At 52.4% G+C, this 17,826-nt stretch overlaps 1 protein-coding gene across 5 annotated transcripts in view; it reads right to left on the bottom strand.

The window, feature by feature from the left end:
• IQSEC3 (IQ motif and Sec7 domain ArfGEF 3) overlaps positions 1 to 17,826 on the bottom strand; it is a 124,478-nt gene that overhangs the window by 72,356 nt on the left and 34,296 nt on the right. For all 5 annotated transcript variants that reach the window (XM_063929202.1, XM_063929204.1, XM_063929203.1 and 2 more), the window contains exon 2: positions 1,448 to 1,516. In XM_063929202.1, the coding sequence (XP_063785272.1) occupies positions 1,448 to 1,516 (69 nt within the window). The remainder of the gene's footprint in view (positions 1 to 1,447; positions 1,517 to 17,826) is intronic.

The raw sequence follows: 17,826 nt of genomic DNA, 5'->3' as shown, positions 1-17,826 counted from the left end.
CTCTGCACCCTGTATGTGTGTTCCTCTATCCCCTGCACTCTTCCCCCCTCTGCACCCATTTTATGTGTTCCTTCACCCTCTGCACTAACCACCAATGAGACACATGCTGCAGACAGGACTGGTATCTGCACTATGTCTGTTACCTAGGAGACTGCAAGCCATCACGTTGATTAACTCTTCTGCTTTGTCTAGACTAGAGCAATGTAAGATAACCAACAGCTTCAGCCACCACAGACAACAGCACATACTGTATAGCATGTTTGATTCATCAATCTGAAGGTCAATTATATAAATAATGTGTATTAAAGTATAACTTTGATCTATACATCGCTGGAGACCACTATAAGACATCTGCTAAACACCATACAAAGGGGGGAATATACTAAAGTGGCAGTTTTTGTAGAACTGGTGACAATCTATTCTCTTCTAGAAGCAGCTATATACAGGTTAAGTAGAATCTGATTGGATGCTATAGGCAACATCACCAGTTCTAAAAAATTGCCATCTTGGTAAATGTGCCTCATAATGTCAAAGCATTAATGCTAGCAATAACAGAACCACAAACCCACATGACGAATGTATCTTCCACCTGTATTAAATAATATTATGACCATTTAGACCAGAATGCCAGGGATAACGACGTGTGGCTGTATTAGATAAACGCTTTCACTCTTCATACAAGTAGCAGCATCATGTACAATCGTTGGTGAAACAATCTACCGCTGTATAAACTGTAAGGGGGGAGTTCAATTGTTTGAAAAGTGGGTTGGGTGTCTGTTTTTTCCTGTCTATTAGGTAGGAAAAAACAGACACCCAACTGACTTTGTAAACAATTAAATATCCCCCTAAGATTGTAAACGTATCAACAAGAGAACCTGCAGGATACAGCTGGTGAGGACAAGAACCGTGACATAAAAAGGACATTTTCGGTGCTATATATTATCAATATCTAAAAATATAAATATAAAAGTAAATCACAATAATATCCTTTGTTGGGCTGCATGCAGTTTATAATCTCTGGACAGCTGGTAAAGGGAACCTGATATACAATAAACAGCTCAAACAGCAAAAGCATAGCATGTCAGTTACACTTGCTATAACATCACTGGCCAGGATAGGAATACCCAATTTGTTAATTAGGAGACAGCAAGCCTGCAATAGATTTAGGCAACTGCCCTATCCCATAATAATGAGAGATAAGCTGTTCCCTCCTAAGGTTTTAACAAAGGAATGGGACAAATGGAGGTAGATAGGGGGAGTTAAATATAAACCCTCTAGCCATGTACATTGCTAACGGACAGGGTTTGCTGGGCAGCGTGCCACCTACTCCATATACTATGAATCCCTGCTCAGATCTAGGGAGTAATACATCCTACAGTCCTGTGATAAAGTGACGTCATACGTCCTCCCAGTCCGTGCCGTGTCTACCCAACTTTGTCGCCCTTACCTGGGTGGGGACGGCTTCTGCTCTGCATCAGCAACAGGGCAGCAGAACTGGTGCAAAACGGTCTCATTCCTAAAGAGAGAGAGAAAACATAAGTTATAGAACATCAGCCATCATCCCCTATTGTACCCAACAAGAACTACCCAACAAGATATAGGGGTCTATGTACTAAGCCTTGGAGAGAAATAACGTGGCCACAGATAAAGTACCAACCAACCAACCAACCAACCAGCAACTAACACACAAACTGTAACATGGCAGCTAGGAGCTGATTGGCTGGCACTTTATCTCTCTCCAAAGCTTAGTACATAACCTCAAAGAACCATACTATAACACAGAGACAGTGGCCACTTTTATCGGATACATTTATTTTATTACTGATATACGTTTAACTACTTGGCTGTATAAACTTCCTTTCACATATTTCATCCAAGCGTTCCATTGTCAAAAGGACAAGAGTCAGATCTCACTGCTATGTGCTGCTGTGGACCCTGCTCCTTTCACTATACAACTCTCAGCCTGTGTCTTCCTGCTGCCTCCATTCCCCTCCTCACATCATGTCACTGCCCCTGTCACATGCAGCCCTGTCCTCACTGACACATCACTCATCTCCTGATATACTCTGTGCTGCTGGAGACCCTGCTCCTTTCACTATACAACTCTCAGCCTGTGTCTTCCTGCTGCCTCCATTCCCCTCCTCACATCATGTCACTACCCCTGTCACATGCAGCCCTGTCCTCACCGACACATCACTCATCTCCTGATATACTCTGTGCTGCTGTGGACCCTGCTCCTTTCACTATACAACTCTCAGCATGTGTCTTCCTGCTGCCTCCATTCCCCTCCTCACATCATGTCACTACCCCTGTCACATGCAGCCCTGTCCTCACTGACACATCACTCATCTCCTGATATACTCTGTGCTGCTGGGGACCCTGCTCCTTTCACTATATAACTCTCAGCCTGTGTCTTCCTGCTGCCTCCATTCCCCTCCTCACATCATGTCACTACCCCTGTCACATGCAGCCCTGTCCTCACTGACACATCACTCATCTCCTGATATACTCTGTGCTGCTGGGGACCCTGCTCCTTTCACTATATAACTCTCAGCCTGTGTCTTCCTGCTGCCTCCATTCCCCTCCTCACATCATGTCACTGACCCTGTCACATGCAGCCCTGTCCTCACTGATACATCACTCATCTCCTGATATACTCTGTGCTGCTGGGGACCCTGCTCCTCCCACTATATAACTCTCAGCCTGTGTCTTCCTGCTGCCTCCATTCCCCTCCTCCCATCATGTCACATGCAGCCCTGTCCTCACTGACACATCACTCATCTCCTGATATACTCTGTGCTGCTGGAGACCCTGCTCCTCCCACTATATAACTCCCAGTCTGTGGTTTCCTGCTGCCTCCATTCCCCTCCTCACATCATGTCACTGCCTCTGTCACATGCAGCCCTGTCCTCACTGACACATCACTCATCTCCTGATATACTCTGTGCTGCTGGAGACCCTGCTCCTCCCACTATATAACTCCCAGTCTGTGGCTTCCTGCTGCCTCCATTCCCCTCCTCACATCATGTCACTGCCCCTGTCACATGCAGCCGTGTCCTCACTGACACATCACTCATCTCCTGATATACTCTGTGCTGCTGAGGACCCTGCTCCTCCCACTATATAACTCTCAGCCTGTGGCTTCCTGCTGCCTCCATTCTCCTCCTCACATCATGTCACTGCCCCTGTCACATGCAGTCCTGTCCTCACTGACACACCACTCATCTCCTGATATACTCTGTGCTGCTGGGGACCCTGCTCCTCCCACTATATAACTCCCAGTCTGTGGCTTCCTGCTGCCTCCATTCCCCTCCTCACATCATGTCACTGCCCCTGTCACATGCAGCCCTGTCCTCACTGACACATCACTCATCTCCTGATATACTCTGTGCTGCTGTGGACCCTGCTCCTCCCACTATATAACTCTCAGTCTGTGACTTCCTGCTGCCTCCATTCTCCTCACATGTCACTGCCCCTGTCACATGCAGCCCTGTCCTCACTGACACATCACTCATCTCCTGATATACTCTGTGCTGCTGGAGACCCTGCTCCTCCCACTATATAACTCCCAGCCTGTGGCTTCCTGCTGCCTCCATTACCCTCCTCACATCATATCACTGCCCCTGTCACATGCAGCCCTGTCCTCACTGACACATCACTCATCTCCTGATATACTCTGTGCTGCTGGAGACCCTGCTCCTCCCACTATATAACTCCCAGCCTGTGGCTTCCTGCTGCCTCAATTCCCCTCCTCACATCATGTCACTGCCCCTGTCACATGCAGCCCTGTCCTCACTGACACATCACTCATCTCCTGATATACTCTGTGCTGCTGGGGACCCTGCTCCTCCCACTATATAACTCTCAGTCTGTGGCTACCTGCTGCCTCCATTCCCCTGCTCACATCATGTCACTGCCCCTGTCACATGCAGCTCTGTCCTCACTGACACATCACTCATCTCCTGATATACTCTGTGCTGCTGGGGACCCTGCTCCTCCCACTATATAACTCTCAGTCTGTGACTTCCTGCTGCCTCCATTCCTCTCCTCACATCATGTCACTGCCCCTGTCACATGCTGTCCTGTCCTCACTATCACTCATCTCCTGATATACTCTGTGCTGCTGGGGACCCTGCTCCTCCCACTATATAACTCTCAGTCTGTGGCTTCCTGCTGCCTCCATTCCCCTCCTCACATCATGTCACTGCCCCTGTCACATGCAGCCCTGTCCTCACTGACACATCACTCATCTCCTGATATACTCTGTGCAGCTGGGGGGGGGCCTGCTCCTCCCACTATATAACTCTCAGTCTGTGGCTTCCTGCTGCCTCCATTCCCCTCCTCACATCATGTCACTGCCCCTGTCACATGCAGCCCTGTCCTCACTAACACATCACTCATCTCCTGATATACTCTGTGCTGCTGGGGACCCTGCTCCTCCCACTATATAACTCTCAGCCTGTGGCTTCCTGCTGCCTCCATTCCCCTCCTCACATCATATCACTGCCCCTGTCACATGCAGCCCTGTCCTCACTGACACATCCCTCATCTCCTGATATACTCTGTGCTGCTGGTGACCCTGCTCCTCCCACTATATAACTCTCAGTCTGTGGCTTCCTGCTGCCTCCATTCCCCTCCTCACATCATATCACTGCCCCTGTCACATGCAGCCCTGTCCTCACTGACACATCCCTCATCTCCTGATATACTCTGTGCTGCTGGGGACCCTGCTCCTCCCACTATATAACTCTCAGCCTGTGGCTTCCTGCTGCCTCCATTCCCCTCCTCACATCATGTCACTGCCCCTGTCACATGCAGCCGGGGCGGTCACCCAGGTGCCCCCACACACGGCAGCATTACCAGAATGTGGGGCAGTGTGGCATAATGTGTACTGGGGGCACTACACTGTAACACGTGTGGTGCTCTGAGTATTTCCGTGTGAAACTTTGCAATGACATCACCAGCATACAGAATCTTACTGACAATTTTATTAGTAGGGGCCCCCACAAGTTAGATGCCCTGGGCCCCACACAATGCTTAATCCGGCCCCATCTCTGCCCCTAGTCAAGTGTGACTGTCTCCGCAGTTTAGTTCTGCATGTGTGTGGGTTGTGTACACACGTCGGGCCTGATACTGACAAGTCGGTCGCGGTTGCAACGGTTGTAAATAAATGTGGATTGCTGCCTGGATTCAGGATTGGTCGCATCGATGCGACCGCACACCCCAGCCCCCACCCCCACCCATCCCCTGGCTGTAGGAGGTATGTATTCAGCTTATGCCAAAGCACGAGGGTGTGCCAAGAAATATGGCGGCATTCGGAGAGAGGAGGGAAGGTGCGTATCTGCCAATGGTAGGAGTGCTGACGGAGCAATGACATTCCCCGAGAGTCGTCGCAGATCTGATATGTGGATACATATCACAAACCGGGGCGGCTGTCACATGGTCACCTTCGCTCTGGGGAACCGTTCTTGTACCCGCTCTGTGTTGGCGGAGGATTGGGCCTCATCCTTTATCCCTCCCCTCCCCCGCTACCACCTGCAGCACTCCTCACCCTGACCGACATCACAGTCACCACCCTACAGAGGTGTGCTCTCTTACGGTTGCTTTAGTTGCGCCACTTAGCCCCCTCGGTGCGCCAGGTCTTGGGCAATCTCCGGCTCGCCGAGAGTTTTCTTTTTTTGCTGTTATTCACATAATTAAAAACACAAAAGCGACATAACGACATTGCTGGCTCACGCTGACCATTGTGATGCGCAACATCTGTAGATGTGTGTGCGCATGAGTCTGAAACTCTATATACGTCGGCTTACGATGCAGCGTTCGCGGCTTTTCCTCGCGCCAAGTTCCGTTGCGCTTCATCTGCGACTTTGTACGTGCGTAAAACCAATTCCTGCGCAGTTAACGTCGCAGCCCGGCGTCTCTGACTTTTGGCGAGTGGTGTTTCGCTGCGTCCGTACAGTACGCTGCTCCTCTCGCAGTGTCTCAGTCACGCCAGACGCCTCCCACCGTATGGCGCACGGACACCGACCCAACTGTATCGCCCATCACATCACACCATAACCACTGGCAATCTTCCATCTACAGCTCCTTCTGAGCCACCCTCGTTACCAGCTGTCTCCTGCATCGGTATCACCAGCACTACCCCTCTATCAGCAATGCCTCAATCCCATACCTCAACTAGTGCCTCCCACCTCTTACACCACCAACCAGACAAAGACACAATAAAGCTGCCACAACTCCTAATGCAGCCTAAGCATGATCAAACCACACGTAAGTACCACCAATGAGTGTGATCGACCGGGAGACCGATCCGCCACGTCGCATGAATGGTGATCATGATGTGTAAGGAGAGAAGGTGACACCTAGGCTAGGAGGAGGTGTGACAGCGCAGCGCAGAGCACAAGCCACGCTACCGAGATGAACAACCCGGAGTGACACCACGTGCTGCTTCTCTGCTTGTCTTCCCAGCTGAGCGTTGCTCTGTAATTAAATCCACTTTCTGTAACGCTGATTGTAATGAATAAATTACACCTCTCAACGTCTTTCTGGACTCACAATAGATCTCTTCATTTAGGCACTCCACAGTGTGAGCTCTCGGCTGGCACAGCAGCCGGTCTGGACTACACTACACAGCGGCCTACAGCAGCCGGCCTGGACTACACTACACAGCGGCCTACAGCAGCCGGCATGGACTACACTACACAGCGGCCTACAGCAGACGGCCTGGCTACACTACACAGCGGCCTACAGCAGACGGCCTGGCTACACTACACAGCGGCCTACAGCAGACGGCCTGGCTACACTACACAGCGGCCTACAGCAGCCGGCCTGAACTACACTACACAGCGGCCTACAGCAGACGGCCTGGCTACACTACACAGCGGCCTACAGCAGCCGGCCTGAACTACACTACACAGCGGCCTACAGCAGCCGGCCTGGACTATACTACACAGCGGCCTACAGCAGCCGGCCTGGCTACACTACACAGCGGCCTACAGCAGCCGGCCTGGACTACACTACACAGCGGCCAACAGCAGCCGGCCTGGACTACACTACACTGCGGCCTACAGCAGCCGGCCTGGACTACACTACACAGCGGCCTACAGCAGCCGGCCTGGCTACACTACACAGCGGCCTACAGCAGCCGGCCTGGACTACACTACACAGCGGCCAACAGCAGCCGGCCTGGACTACACTACACTGCGGCCTACAGCAGCCGGCCTGGCTACACTACACAGCGGCCTACAGCAGCAGTCCTGGACTACACGGCGGCCTACAGCGGCCGGCCTGGACTACACTACACAGCGGCCTACAGCGGCCGGCCTGGACTACACTACACAGCGGCCAACAGCAGCCGGCCTGGACTACACTACACTGCGGCCTACAGCAGCCGGCCTGGACTACACTACACAGCGGCCAACAGCAGCCGGCCTGGACTACACTACACTGCGGCCTACAGCAGCCGGCCTGGCTACACTACACAGCGGCCTACAGCAGCAGTCCTGGACTACACGGCGGCCTACAGCGGCCGGCCTGGACTACACTACATGGCGGACTACAGCGGCCGGCCTGGACTACACTACACGGCGGCCTACAGCAGCCGGTCTGGACTACACTACACGGCGGACTACAGCGGCCGTCCTGGACTACACTACACGGCGGACTACAACGGCCGTCCTGGACTACACTACACGGCGGCCTACAGCGGCCGGCCTGGACTACACTACACGGCGGCCTACAGCAGCCGTCCTTGACTACACGGCGGCCTACAGCGGCCGGCCTGGACTACACTGCATGGCGGACTACAGCAGCCGGCATGGACTACACTACACGGCGGCCTACAGCGGCCGGCCTGGCCTATGCTTCACAGCGGCCTACAGCAGCCGGCCTGGACTACACTACACGGCGGACTACAGCAGCCGGCCTGAACTACACTACACAGCGGCCTACAGCAGCCGGCCTGGACTATACTACACAGCGGCCTACAGCAGCCGGCCTGGCTACACTACACAGCGGCCTACAGCAGCCGGCCTGGACTACACTACACAGCGGCCAACAGCAGCCGGCCTGGACTACACTACACTGCGGCCTACAGCAGCCGGCCTGGACTACACTACACAGCGGCCTACAGCAGCCCGCCTGGCTACACTACACAGCGGCCTACAGCAGCCGGCCTGGACTACACTACACAGCGGCCAACAGCAGCCGGCCTGGACTACACTACACTGCGGCCTACAGCAGCCGGCCTGGACTACACTACACAGCGGCCAACAGCAGCCGGCCTGGACTACACTACACTGCGGCCTACAGCAGCCGGCCTGGCTACACTACACAGCGGCCTACAGCAGCAGTCCTGGACTACACGGCGGCCTACAGCGGCCGGCCTGGACTACACTACACAGCGGCCTACAGCAGCCGGCCTGGACTACACTACACAGCGGCCAACAGCAGCCGGCCTGGACTACACTACACTGCGGCCTACAGCAGCCGGCCTGGACTACACTACACTGCGGCCTACAGCAGCCGGCCTGGCTACACTACACAGCGGCCTACAGCAGCAGTCCTGGACTACACGGCGGCCTACAGCGGCCGGCCTGGACTACACTACATGGCGGACTACAGCGGCCGGCCTGGACTACACTACACGGCGGCCTACAGCAGCCGGCCTGGACTACACTACACGGCGGACTACAGCGGCCGTCCTGGACTACACTACACGGCGGACTACAACGGCCGTCCTGGACTACACTACACGGCGGCCTACAGCGGCCGGCCTGGACTACACTACACGGCGGCCTACAGCAGCCGTCCTGGACTACACGGCGGCCTACAGCGGCCGGCCTGGACTACACTGCATGGCGGACTACAGCAGCCGGCCTGGACTACACTACACGGCGGCCTACAGCGGCCGGCCTGGCCTATGCTTCACAGCGGCCTACAGCAGCCGGCCTGGACTACACTACACGGCGGACTACAGCAGCCGGCCTGGACTACACTACACGGCGGACTACAGCAGCCGGCCTGGACTACACTACACGGTGGACTACAGCGGCCGGCCTGGACTACACTACACGGCGGCCTACAGCAGCCGGCCTGGACTACACTACACGGCGGACTACAGCGGCCGTCCTGGACTACACTACACGGCGGACTACAACGGCCGTCCTGGACTACACTACACGGCGGCCTACAGCGGCCGGCCTGGACTACACTACACGGCGGCCTACAGCAGCCGTCCTGGACTACACGGCGGCCTACAGCGGCCGGCCTGGACTACACTGCATGGCGGACTACAGCAGCCGGCCTGGACTACACTACACGGCGGCCTACAGCGGCCGGCCTGGCCTATGCTTCACAGCGGCCTACAGCAGCCGGCCTGGACTACACTACACGGCGGACTACAGCAGCCGGCCTGGACTACACTACACGGCGGACTACAGCAGCCGGCCTGGACTACACTACACGGTGGACTACAGCGGCCGGCCTGGACTACACTACACGGTGGACTACAGCGGCCGGCCTGGACTACACTACACGGCGGACTACAGCGGCCGGCCTGGACTACACTGCACGGCGGCCTACAGCGGCCGGCCTGGACTACACGGCGGCCTACAGCGGCCGGCCTGGACTACACTACACGGCGGCCTACAGCGGCCGGCCTGGACTACACTACACGGCGGCCTACAGCGGCCGGCCTGGACTACACTACACGGCGGACTACAGCGGCCTGACCGCACAACTGAGCCGCCTTGCAGTGCACCCGCCCAATTTACAGCAGTAAATTAAATAATTGATTACAATTTTTTTATTTTTTTAAATACCCACCACCGCGTGCGCACAAGATGGACGCTTTCCAGGATTATTCCTCCCCAGCTGCTTAATGCGGCTGAGGTCTGGGAGGCACAGGCCGGGTTCATATATAGAATAGGAGATGTTGGGGCAGCTGCGTCTTTTGGCAGTCGCTCGTCTGCAACATCCGCGAGTATGAAAGTGCAAGGAATGAGACGCACAGTTTTGGCATCCGTGAATGCTATAATACCGCCTGGTGCGTCTTTAGACGACGTCATAAATTCTACACAGATGTATCTCCGTACATCTGTGCAGCCACCTCCTAGTCACCGGCCAGCAGACATCTCTGCTACCGTGCGTCTCAGTCGCAACAGTGCCCATGTGCGTGCACAGCGCGGAACGCAAGCGTTGTTATGGAGATTTTAGGGATTTCCGCGCACGGCTGTAGTCCCTCTCTTTCTCTTCCCCTCCTTTCTCTACATTTATTTTTATCTCTTGTACTCCGTGGACTAACAGGCCATTAGGGGCGGGATGTATTAAGATACATCGCCGCCCCCCGCCGCTTACCGCAGCGATGTCACTCGCATATGTACTAACATATGCGATCAATATCGCAATGTGGTGACGGAGGCCCCCCGCAATACCTGTGAGGTGGTCTGCGGGGGGGGGGGGGGTCTCCACACTGCCTACACGCCGGGAAGCAGCAGCAGGCTGCCCCCGGCGCTTCCTCCTCCCCCCTGCACCCGGAAGGACGTACGGCTGCATTGCTAGGGGGAGGAGGAGATTACCTTCCGGGACCAGGGCTGCCTGGAGGAAGGTAAGCCGGGGAGGGGGAGGCGGGGGCTGCGGTGTAGGCGGGTTGTGGCGGTCGGCGATAAGAAGCCCATAGGCTTCTATAGGGTATCGCCATCCAGAGATGGCGATACCCTGGACGGCGAAAACGCGGCGGTACGGTCTTAGTAAATTTGAAAATGCGGTAAAACCCCCGTTTTCAGGGGTTTTACCACATTTTTCCTTTAGTACATCCCGCCCTCGGTCACCTACCCTTGTGTTCCTCCACTGACCTCGTTTATTACCCGTACTGTCCCTTCTTTGTCGGGGATCTCTTTTGTACTTGCCTGTGTCTCATTTTACTCTCCTGACCGCTATGACTTATTTCACAGCCTCTTTGGTTATTTATAACACTTACAAACGTCTTATTATGCGTTTCTTTCTTGTTCTCTTTTGTCAGCTTCTGTTTTACTTGTTACTTTATGAAAACCCCTAATAAAGCAAAATGATTAGAAAATAAAATAAAATCGCATGAAGGAAAAAAAGAAGAGAAAACCTCCGACCTAGAAACGACAATGACCTGTCCCAGCGCTCTAATCTCTGACGTACAGCGATTTCCTTACAAAGCCGTGCAATCTGCAGCACTTCACAGATTTAAAATAATACGTGACTTTGCGCCACGTCGCGTCACAAATCTCGCCAGCCTTTCCCGTCCATTTCCAGATGACATTCGTATCACCGGCGCATACGGGACGCAGGCTACATCATGAAAGCACCTTAAAATGAAAAGCTCTGATAACTCGAAAGCGCCGACCACTTTGCAACAGGCCCCGCCACTCTCCTGTGACACTACAAGTCCCAGCAAGTCCAAACAAGACACCATCCTCCTGACATGACATGGGATGTAGGGGTCTATTCACTAAGCCTTGGATGTAGATAAAGTAACAGACAATCAGCTCCTGTCATTTTTCAAACACAGCATGTAACCTGACAGGTAGGAGCTGATTGGCTGGCACTTTATCTCCATCCACTTTATCTCTCATCAAGGTTTAGTAAATAGACCCCATAGTTACTATAACGGCGCTAGGGATACTGCTGTTGACATTTTGACCATCGATATTGAGATCCTGTGTGCCGGGATATTGATACTAACCCCATGCCATGACATTATAGTAAATTAGGGGACAGCCATGAGGGGACAGAAGTATCAATCATCCCATCTGCGGCCACAGAGAATGGCTTCAAATTCCAACACATTCTCTACTTCCATATAGGGTGTGTTGTACTTTTACCTGCAGCAGCAACAGCGACACCCTCTGTCAGAGACGGTACTACACCCAATCCAGTGACAACGCTTAAGAACTGCGCATCAGTTCTAAATGCCGCTCATTCCAAGATCCGCTTTACTGCCAGCGTCCGCACAATGAAACTAAATTTCTCTATCGTCCTAGTGGATGCTGGGGTTCCTGAAAGGACCATGGGGAATAGCGGCTCCGCAGGAGACAGGGCACAAAAAGTAAAGCTTTTCCGATCAGGTGGTGTGCACTGGCTCCTCCCCCTATGACCCTCCTCCAGACTCTAGTTAGATTTTTGTGCCCGGCCGAGAAGGGTGCAATCTAGGTGGCTCTCCTAAAGAGCTGCTTAGAGAAAGTTTAGCTAGGTTTTTTATGTTACAGTGATTCCTGCTGGCAACAGGATCACTGCAGCGAGGGACTGAGGGGAGAAGGAGTCAACTCACCTGCGTGCAGGATGGATTGGCTTCTTGGCTACTGGACATCAAGCTCCAGAGGGACGATCACAGGTACAGCCTGGATGGTCACCGGAGCCGCGCCGCCGGCCCCCTTGCAGATGCTGAAGACAGAAGAGGTCCAGAATCGGCGGCTGAAGACTCCTGCAGTCTTCTAAAGGTAGCGCACAGCACTGCAGCTGTGCGCCATTTTCCTCTCAGCACACTTCACACGGCAGTCACTGAGGGTGCAGGGCGCTGGGAGGGGGGCGCCCTGGGAGGCAAAATGAGTACCTATAAAGGCTAAAAATACCTCACATATAGCCCTAGAGGCTATATGGAGATATTTAACCCCTGCCTGATTTCTCAAAATAGCGGGAGACGAGCCCGCCGGAAAAGGGGCGGGGCCTATCTCCTCAGCACACGGCGCCATTTCCTCTCACAGCTCCGCTGGTCAGGACGGCTCCCAGGTCTCTCCCCTGCACTGCACTACAGAAACAGGGTAAAACAGAGAGGGGGGGCAAATTTATGGCGATATTTTTATATAACAAAGCAGCTATAGGGGAGCACTTATTATAAGGCTATCCCTGATATATATATAGCGCTTTTGGTGTGTGCTGGCAAACTCTCCCTCTGTCTCCCCAAAGGGCTAGTGGGTCCTGTCTTCATTAGGAGCATTCCCTGTGTGTCTGCTGTGTGTCGGTACGTGTGTGTCGACATGTATGAGGACGATATTGGTGTGGAGGCGGAGCAATTGCCAAATATGGGGATGTCACCTCCTAGGGGGTCGACACCAGAATGGATGCCTTTATTTATGGAACTACGGGATAGTGTCAACACGCTAAAGCAGTCGTTTGACGACATGAGACGGCCGGACAATCAATTAGTGCCTGTCCAGGCGACTCAAACACCGTCAGGGGCTGTGAAACGCCCTTTGCCTCAGTCGGTCGACACAGACCCAGACACAGGCGATGACTCCAGTGGTGACGGTGACGAATCAACCGTATTTTCCAGTAGGGCCACACGTTATATGATTTTGGCAATGAAGGAGGCGTTACATTTAGCTGATACTACAGGTACCACTAAACAGGGTATTATGTGGGGTATGAAAAAACTACCTATAGTTTTTCCTGAATCAGAAGAACTAAATGACGTGTGTAATGAAGCGTGGGTTGCCCCTGATAAAAAGCTGATAATTTCAAAGAAATTATTGGCATTATACCCTTTCCCGCCAGAGGTTAGGGAGCGCTGGGAAACACCTCCTAGGGTGGACAAGGCGCTAACACGCTTATCTAAACAAGTGGCGTTACCCTCTCCTGAGACGGCCGCACTTAAAGATCCATCAGATAGGAGGATGGAAAATATCCAAAAAAGTATATACACACATGCAGGTGTTATACTACGACCAGCTGTAGCAACTGCCTGGATGGGCAGTGCGGGGGTAGTTTGGTCAGAATCCCTGATTGAAAATATTGATACCCTGGACAGGGACAATATTCTACTGTCGTTAGAACAAATAAAGGATGCATTTCTTTATATGCGTGATGCACAGAGGGATATATGCACACTGGCATCACGGGTAAGTGCTATGTCCATTTCGGCCAGAAGAGCTTTATGGACGCGACAGTGGACAGGCGATGCGGATTCAAAACGGCATATGGAAGTTTTGCCGTATAAGGGGGAGGAGTTATTTGGAGTCGGTCTATCAGATTTGGTGGCCACGGCTACAGCCGGGAAATCCACCTTTCTACCTCAAGTCACTCCCCAACAGAAAAAGGCACCGACTTTTCAACCGCAGCCCTTTCGTTCCTTTAAAAATAAGAGAGCAAAGGGCTATTCATATTTGCCACGAGGCAAAGGTCGAGGGAAGAGACAGCAACACGCAGCTCCTTCCCAGGATCAGAAGCCCTCCCCGGCTTCTACAAAAGCCTCAGCATGACGCTGGGGCTTCTCAAGCGGACTCGGGGACGGTGGGCGGTCGTCTCAAAAATTACAGCGCGCAGTGGGCTCACTCGCAAGTAGATCCCTGGATCCTGCAGATAATATCTCAGGGATACAGGTTGGAATTAGAGACAGATCCACCTTCGCCGTTTCCTGAGGTCTGCTTTACCAACGTCCCCCTCCGAAAGGGAGACGGTGTTGGAAGCCATTCACAAGCTGTACTCTCAGCAGGTGATAGTCAAGGTACCTCTTCTGCAACAAGGGAAGGGGTATTATTCCACTCTTTTTGTGGTACCGAAGCCGGATGGCTCGGTAAGGCCTATTCTAAATCTGAAGTCCTTGAACCTGTACATAAAGAAGTTCAAGTTCAAAATGGAGTCACTCAGAGCAGTGATAGCGAACCTGGAAGAGGGGAACTTTATGGTATCCTTGGACATCAAGGATGCGTATCTCCACGTTCCAATTTACCCCTCACACCAGGGGTACCTCAGGTTCGTTGTACAAAACTGTCACTATCAGTTTCAGACGCTGCCGTTCGGATTGTCCACGGCACCTCGGATCTTTACAAAGGTAATGGCCGAGATGATGATTCTTCTTCGAAGAAAAGGCGTATTAATTATCCCATACTTGGACGATCTCCTAATAAGGGCGAGGTCCAGAGAACAGCTAGAGATGGGATTAGCACTGTCTCAAGAAGTGCTAAAACAGCACGGGTGGATTCTGAATATTCCAAAATCCCAGTTAATGCCGACAACTCGTCTGCTGTTCCTAGGGATGATTCTGGACACGGTTCAGAAAAAGGTTTTTCTCCCGGAGGAAAAAGCCAAGGAGTTATCCGAGCTTGTCAGGAACCTCCTAAAACCAGGAAAGGTGTCTGTACATCAATGCACAAGAGTCCTGGGAAAAATGGTGGCTTCTTACGAAGCGATTCCATTCGGCAGATTCCACGCAAGAATTTTCCAAAGGGATCTGTTGGACAAATGGTCAGGGTCGCATCTTCAGATGCACCTACGGATAACCCTGTCTCCAAGGACAAGGGTGTCTCTTCTGTGGTGGTTGCAGAGTGCTCATCTATTGGAGGGCCGCAGATTCGGCATACAGGATTGGATCCTGGTGACCACGGACGCCAGCCTGGGAGGCTGGGGAGCAGTCACACAAGGAAGAAACTTCCAGGGAGTATGGACGAGCCTGGAAACGTCTCTTCACATAAACATTCTGGAACTAAGAGCAATATACAATGCTCTAAACCAGGCAGAACCTCTGCTTCAGGGAAAACCGGTATTGATCCAGTCGGACAACATCACGGCAGTCGCCCATGTGAACAGACAGGGCGGCACAAGAAGCAGGAGGGCAATGGCAGAAGCTGCAAGGATTCTTCGCTGGGCAGAGAATCATGTGATAGCACTGTCAGCAGTGTTCATCCCGGGAGTGGACAACTGGGAAGCAGACTTCCTCAGCAGACACGATCTTCACCCGGGAGAGTGGGGACTTCATCCAGAAGTCTTCCACATGCTGGTAACCCGTTGGGAAAGACCAATGGTGGACATGATGGCGTCTCGCCTCAACAAAAAACTGGACAGGTATTGCGCCAGGTCAAGAGATCCGCAGGCAATAGCTGTGGACGCGCTGGTAACGCCTTGGGTGTACCAGTCGGTGTATGTGTTTCCTCCTCTGCCTCTCATACCAAAAGTATTGAGAATTATACGGCAAAGAGGCGTAAGAACGATACTAGTGGTTCCGGATTGGCCAAGGAGGACTTGGTACCCGGAACTTCAAGAGATGATCACGGAAGATCCGTGGCCTCTACCTCTAAGGAGGGACTTGCTTCAGCAGGGTCCCTGTCTGTTTCAAGACTTACCGCGGCTGCGTTTGACGGCATGGCGGTTGAACGCCGGATCCTAAAGGAAAGAGGCATGCCGGAAGAAGTCATTCCTACTTTGATTAAAGCAAGGAAGGAAGTAACCGTGCAACATTATCACCGAATTTGGCGAAAATATGTTGCGTGGTGCGAAGATCGGAGTGCTCCGACGGAGGAATTTCAACTGGGTCGATTCCTACATTTCCTGCAATCAGGATTGTCAATGGGTCTCAAATTGGGATCTATTAAGGTTCAAATTTCGGCCCTGTCGATTTTCTTTCAAAAAAAATTGGCTTCAGTCCCTGAAGTCCAGACCTTTGTTAAGGGAGTGCTGCATATACAGCCTCCTGTGGTGCCTCCAGTGGCACCGTGGGATCTAAATGTGGTTTTGGACTTCCTAAAATCTCATTGGTTTGAACCACTAAAAAAGGTGGATTTGAAATATCTCACATGGAAAGTGACCATGCTTCTAGCCCTGGCTTCTGCCAGGAGAGTGTCAGAATTGGCAGCTTTATCTTACAAAAGCCCATATCTGATTTTCCATTCGGACAGGGCAGAACTGCGAACTCGTCCGCATTTTCTCCCTAAGGTGGTGTCAGCATTTCATCTGAACCAGCCTATTGTAGTGCCTGCGGCTACAAGTGACTTGGAGGACTCCAAGTTACTGGACGTTGTCAGAGCATTAAAAATATATATTGCAAGGACAGCTGGAGTCAGAAAATCTGACTCGTTGTTTATATTGTATGCACCCAACAAGATGGGTGCTCCTGCGTCTAAGCAGACGATTGCTCGTTGGATCTGTAGCACAATCCAACTTGCACATTCTGTGGCAGGCTTGCCACAGCCTAAATCTGTAAAGGCCCACTCCACAAGGAAGGTGGGCTCATCTTGGGCGGCTGCCCGAGGGGTCTCGGCATTACAACTTTGCCGAGCAGCTACGTGGTCAGGGGAGAACACGTTTGTAAAATTTTACAAATTTGATACTCTGGCTAAGGAGGACCTGGAGTTCTCTCATTCGGTGCTGCAGAGTCATCCGCACTCTCCCGCCCGTTTGGGAGCTTTGGTATAATCCCCATGGTCCTTTCAGGAACCCCAGCATCCACTAGGACGATAGAGAAAATAAGATTTTACTTACCGATAAATCTATTTCTCGGAGTCCGTAGTGGATGCTGGGCGCCCATCCCAAGTGCGGATTATCTGCATAAGTTGTACATAGTTATTGTTAACTAATTCGGGTTATTGTTAAAGGAAGCCATCTTTCAGAGGCTCCGCTGTTATCATACTGTTAACTGGGTTTAGATCACAAGTTGTACGGTGTGATTGGTGTGGCTGGTATGAGTCTTACCCGGGATTCAAAATCCTCCCTTATTGTGTACGCTCGTCCGGGCACAGTACCTAACTGGAGTCTGGAGGAGGGTCATAGGGGGAGGAGCCAGTGCACACCACCTGATCGGAAAAGCTTTACTTTTTGTGCCCTGTCTCCTGCGGAGCCGCTATTCCCCATGGTCCTTTCAGGAACCCCAGCATCCACTACGGACTCCGAGAAATAGATTTATCGGTAAGTAAAATCTTATTATTACTTAAATTTCATGCTCCATATAACGTGCTGTACAATTAAAAACTTACTTTGCTATTTATATGCAAGCTCGGGATGCGGAGGGTTTTAGCATAAGATCTGACTGGTCCAGCTGTTTGGGATTTGCAGCCTCAAATCCTAATTTCCCTGAGATCGTGTGTCCGG

Source organism: Pseudophryne corroboree, chromosome 6, assembly GCF_028390025.1.
Source record: "Pseudophryne corroboree isolate aPseCor3 chromosome 6, aPseCor3.hap2, whole genome shotgun sequence".
Lineage (NCBI taxonomy): Eukaryota > Metazoa > Chordata > Amphibia > Anura > Myobatrachidae > Pseudophryne > Pseudophryne corroboree.
Note: the sequence above shows the minus strand (reverse complement) of the source record. Positions and strands in the feature narration are given on the sequence as shown.